The 5,685-nt window shown below is 43.3% G+C and overlaps 1 protein-coding gene across 2 annotated transcripts in view; it reads right to left on the bottom strand.

The window, feature by feature from the left end:
• Positions 1–5,059, bottom strand: part of LOC108801183 (barrier-to-autointegration factor-like protein) — a 12,225-nt gene extending 7,166 nt beyond the window's left edge. Inside the window, exons 1-2 of one of the 2 annotated variants that reach the window (XM_018573115.1) lie at positions 4,963–5,059; positions 188–318 (exon numbers count right to left, since the gene is read on the bottom strand). In XM_018573115.1, the coding sequence (XP_018428617.1) occupies positions 188–313 (126 nt within the window). In that variant the 5' untranslated portion in view covers positions 314–318; positions 4,963–5,059. Of the gene's footprint in view, positions 1–187; positions 333–4,962 lie in introns of those variants that run through there. The other variant, XM_018573121.1, reaches the window with a different exon arrangement.
• Positions 5,060–5,685: the final 626 nt, after the last annotated feature.

Here is a 5,685-nt window from a genome sequence, read left to right on the forward strand (position 1 = left end):
TGTGTCTTGTATAGTTGTAAACTTTGTACTGTAAGTATCTGCCTCCCCTAAATTATCATACTATGACTGAAAACAAAAAAGTCTCACATGGTGGTATACCAGATTCGACAGCTAATAGACATGCATGAAAAATACATTGCTACATTATAAACTGAAAAGAATGATGAAATATTCACATTCATATTACCTTATCAAATCCTTGTTCTTCTAATTTGCTGCCAAGAACTTCTCCAATACCGGCTATTGCTGTAATTGGTTTATCGCCCATGGGCTCAGACACAAAGTCCCGGTGCTTCTGGGAAGTGTGAGACATCTTTGCTGTAGAAATGAAAAGCAGTAAACATTGAGTAGCTGGACGCTTTGGGGGTATGTACACTGGATACAATTTGAAAGCAATGATTCAGAAATCACATGCAAACATCTGGCAAGATCAGGATGTGTAGAGGGTCATCAGCAGATGATAAGAATTACACCCAACACAAATACAAAATAAATGTGCAGGGAGATTCCAATCATTCCATTGTGGGCCCCAAATAAGGTATTTCTCTCTGGCTCTCCACTAGACAACTGAAAAGGTCAGTTCATTTAAAACTAATGCCTTAGTATTTGATAGATGTTGGAACGTTAGACTTAAACATTTGGGAATGTCAAAGGTTCTGGTGGTGCGATCTATACACTCAGTTTCTTAAAACTAAACCGTTCTTGTGGCAGTTAATGGGGTTGGGTTATTATTTTCTACAGAAAATGTAAATCGGAGGGAGTACACTCATTCTGTGGCTGGAGAAGACATCAAGGTGGGCAGAAACAGAGCTCACCAATGGTGTTCCCAAGTTATACAAGAGTAGAGGTTGGCCAATTCCACAAGAATCCAGCTATGATTTAACCATCACTTTTGGGTAAAATGCATCCAGAATATTGATATATGTGCTAAGACAGTAAGCTACCACAGAAAGGTCTTGCTACCTAGCTAAATTATTAAGATTTAATGCAGTATTGGGCCCCTTGTGCTGATCAGTCTGCTACAGTTACAGTTTAAGCCTGCTACGTCCCAGCTCACACACCTCTGTCGATCTAGCAATGTATTGAGCAAGTGGTAAGAAAAGACAGTAGGCTTCAGCTGGCCATGGGGTTCCATTAGTGGGTTCTATTTGACGTTCAAGTTCGACCATAGTGACGAGGGAAATTGAAGGGGCGGGATGAGAAATGTCTTGTTTCTTATTCCGAATGATTGAAATTCTAACTGTGAATGTGATTTTTAGATTTTATTTTAACTGTGAATGTGATTCTAGGCACAAACAAAACCTATTTAATACGCCTGAGATTCCATTGCAGTAGCAGATCTAGACAAAATTGAAGGTATTTCAAGATTACTTGACTCGTTGATGAATCGTAAAATCAAATGCTCCAAATAATTATTTTCAATGGACATTTGTACAAAATTCAGCTCGGTTTTGGAGCTTGCAGAACACTCGAGACTTGATAGTACGTATGATATATAAACCGAGTGGCCAGATTATTATGACCACCCCATCAGTAAGTTGTTGGGCCACGAGATGACTTCGTTGGGCCGCCTCGTGACTCCACGAGATGTTGAAAGGTGATGCGAGGAATCTGACACTGCACTGTTGCCCTTCTGTTGTCTTGTACCAGTCTTGCCACTCTCCGTTCTGCCCTAACATTGACTAGTCGCTGACGGCCACAATTCGCACGTTCAGACCCAGATTTTCGGCTGACAGTCCAGTCTTTAAACACTTTAACAAACAGCTGCTCTGGAACATTTAACGAATTCTGCTGTTTTGCTGATACTCGCTCCATGGCTCTGAGCGCCAACAATCATCCCACGTTCAAAGGCTGTTAAATCGCGTTGTTTACCCATATCTTCAGGGGAAAAAAATCACTTCTACTGTCGTGGTAAACAACCTGCTTCCCTATTTATAATGGTCTGGCCCTCTAGTAACTTTAGAGTGAAATTATAGCTAATTTGCCTACAAACGTCAGGTGGTCATAATAGTCTGGCCACTCAGTGTATACTGAAGAGGAGTCTGCCACTGCTGACCTCCTCTTCTGAAAACACTGAGTGCCATGCTGATTCAATGGCTTCAGTACTTCAAATCACTAAGGTCTCATTCACACCTAGGCGTATTGCATATGCGCAACGGGCGGAAATACGCCAAGGTGGGAACGAGACCATTGAATACAATGGGATTTATATTTTTGAGCATTTTGTAGAGCGTTCGTCGAGCGTAGAACGCGCTACAAAACGTTCAGGTGTGAACGAGGGCTAAGAAAAAGTAAACAGATCAGGAGTTCTGACTTTATATTGACTTTTGAATCTGCATGGTCGTTCTAGGTCAGTAAACCAAGAAGTACTGCAGCCAAGGCTGAATATTTTTGTTTGTTGATAACATTTTCACCATACGGTGGCAGCAGCAGGGCCCTCTAAGCAGACTTCCAGTTGCTATAACAGTCAAGGGATTGCTTACATGTATAAAGCTGCTCGTCAGCTTTACAATGGAAGGGATTCGTGCGACTGTAAAGCTGTGGGAATTAGGCCAGAAGCAATAAACTTTGCATTGCTTTGCCCAAACAGCTACATCAAAGGATGTGTGAATGGAGAAACTACAAGTCCAACCAGCCACCACGACAAAGGAACTTATAAATCTCAAAATAATACAAATACAGTGACATCAGCGCACTTATAGCCCGTTCATCCTTCCTCCAGTCCATGTTACTGAATCTACATACCTCAGTATGGACATGGACGGGATAAACAGTCTGCAGGAGCCAGATCACTGCACCTGCAATCCACTGATCATGGTTGCAATTATTTACTGGCTCCAATGCAAATAAAATAATACATGCATTTTTTTTATTTTAATAAGTGTGCGTTTATTATTTTTTGCAAAAGGTTGAACTTCCTCTTAACCCTTTCGCTGCCAGGCCGTGTTCCATTTTTTTTACCTCAGCTGGCCAGACCAATTTTGCAATTTTTCCCCCCAGTTTTTAGAGTTTGTAAAATACCCCCACCCACCCCAAACCATATGTTTTCTGAAAGTAGAGGACCAGTAGAATAAAAAAGACGATGCTACTTATTTGGGGGAGGAGGAAAGCCAATTCTGAATGAATAGCTGCCATCAGCAGCTTGTCAGCGGCTCACGACAGCTATTCGATTACAGAGAACCGTCAGGGAAACCACCCTCTTATAAAGCTTATAGCAGAAGGGGGAATACCAGTGACGTAAGGCATACTGAGCTGACCAGCTGAAAACGTTTTTGTGCTGCCGTATGCCTTTAGGTCATTGGCAGGGAAAATGTTATCTAAAGCCATTTTAGAGACAAGCCCAAAAAAACCATCAAATTTTTATTGCCATCTTGTCACCACTGGGGAGATCGCCCTCTCTATTTGTCCTAGGCACCGCTTACACTAGGACTAAAAGCGAAGGAAAAGCCAACATTTTGAGTTGTCACTGGAACAGGAATGGGGGAAATCAGTCTATGGGGAAAAACCACATAGGTTACATTCTGATTGTACAATCTTTGTACATTTCGCCTTAGAATTACCAAAATTATGCAACATGAGGACCCAACCTATTCAATAAATCTGTATCTAATCAGTCAGATAAATGGACAGTCAGATAAAGGTGTGCGGTGAGAAAATTTAAAGACTCATTTGTGCTACGCAACACTGTGCCATTATTATGAAGTTAGCCAGCACATTCATAATTAATGAGCTCCTCCACCTACTTAAAAACTTTATACAGCATTATATTGCAGCACACCACAAAGCAAGTATTGTGGTGCACTGCGATGTGTTGCAGCACAGGTACACTGGAGATTCATTAGGAATGCCATTCAAATTCAGTGGCACTGCAACATATTAAGGCTCATTCACACTAATGATGAGCAGGGACTTGGTGCAAACCCAGTTGGCCAGAGTTCACCCAAGCCTGGGCTAAACTGACTAACACACTGCCTCCCAGCCCCATCAGTTGTGCCCAAGTTATTTCCTGCCCCTTTGTGATGTGCAGCTGTGGGGCAGGGAATGCCCCAGCCGCAACTGATTGGCCCAGTAGGGAGGGGTAATAGTCACAGATTGTATGGGTTTGGGTGAATTGGGTTCATACACACCAATAGACATTAATTGCATTTTTCAGAATCTGATCCAACACCAGTCACATAGAAAACGCACGCAGGTGTCATGTAGGAATTATGAAATTGCAGGCATGCTGCATACTTTTCACAGTACAATTGGTGGCATCGCAGGTCACCACATCTCACTGCTGTGAGGACTGAATGGAGTACACACTTGGTGCACACCAAATAAAGTTGGAAAAAAAAGTGTAAATCTCTGAAACAGCTCAGCGTTTTTGCATAGAGGATAGTGTAAACAAGCCCTTAAACAGGGATTTCCCTTTGTGTTATTTTTGTATTTCAGTCCCCTTTTACCTTATTCCCTGGGTTAGCCTCAAAACACACACCCAGCAAATCCAGCGTTCTGCTAAATTCTGCCGCTGCACACCTGGTTCTGTACTCATTGGGAGCTGAATGTCTCTTCCTGGTTTTTGCAGTCAGGCCCCTGATGAGATACCACATCACATGTGCTGCAGATTGCCCTGAAAGCCTGCTGATGGTCTCATGAAGCTACAGGCTCCTGGGGACTATGATAGACTCGCCTAGGTAAGAAATAACCAGAGCTGGTTAACAATTGTGTGAAAGGAGCCATACTATGGGAAGTGGGTGTAGGTCCATATTACAGCTGCAGCCGATCTAGCAGTGTGGATCTCATCTCTGGCCAGCAGGGGGCACGGTAACCTTCTGTACGATTTATATTCGATGGGTTAGGAACACTGTGTCTGCAGCCCATGCTGATCACAGTACAAAACATCAGACGGGAAAAGGAAGAACAATGGACGAGAGGTGCACAGTGAGCACCGAATACCTGCAGCGATGGAGCACCGAATACCTGCAGAGATGGAGCACCGCACAGCCAGTACCGTGCAGCCTCACAAGCAGCTGCCACATGCCCCGCCTCTTTTTGGCCCATTTAAGAGCGAGCTGATGACGTCACCGTTGTGCAGGGATAGTATGACAGGTGCTCCGCCATTTGCCTTCTAATCATATTGTAGCAGTAGTGATGCTCTGGGATGGTGTGGCTCCTTCATATTAAACCCCTCAATGTAACGTGATATATAGCAACATTCTGTAGGACTTGCCATGTTTGCTCTTTGCTTTCTGTGTGCAGCCTGTCATTTCTTTGCAGTCTCTCTGTTCTGTACTCCACTACCGTCTTGAGGGTGGATCTACTGCCTTGCAGGGTCCAGTAGAGCCACCCTTATGTGTGTGACTTGCATGCATGCATCTTGTTCTTACAGCACTAGAAATGGGGGTGGTCATGTGATGTGAGTGTGCACACTTTTACTCGGGAAGGGTGCAAATGCGCTGTTATATCAAATGTGTTAGTCTTCATTCACATATAGCGTTTGCGTTTCCCATGCGGAAGACCGGACGGCACAAAAACGCAAAAATCTTTACATCTGCGCAGATTCCGCTCATTTGCATTTTACTATAGCCGCAAACGTGGGGAATCCTGAAATTGTGCTTGGACTATTTTGCAGGACGCGCGGTTTTGTATTGCACGTTCCCTGAAATAGTATGAACAATGCACAATAAAATGCATTCTTTTTTA

This window comes from Nanorana parkeri, unplaced genomic scaffold (genome assembly GCF_000935625.1).
Source record: "Nanorana parkeri isolate BGI_ZX_2015 unplaced genomic scaffold, ASM93562v1 scaffold46, whole genome shotgun sequence".
NCBI classification, from domain to species: domain Eukaryota; kingdom Metazoa; phylum Chordata; class Amphibia; order Anura; family Dicroglossidae; genus Nanorana; species Nanorana parkeri.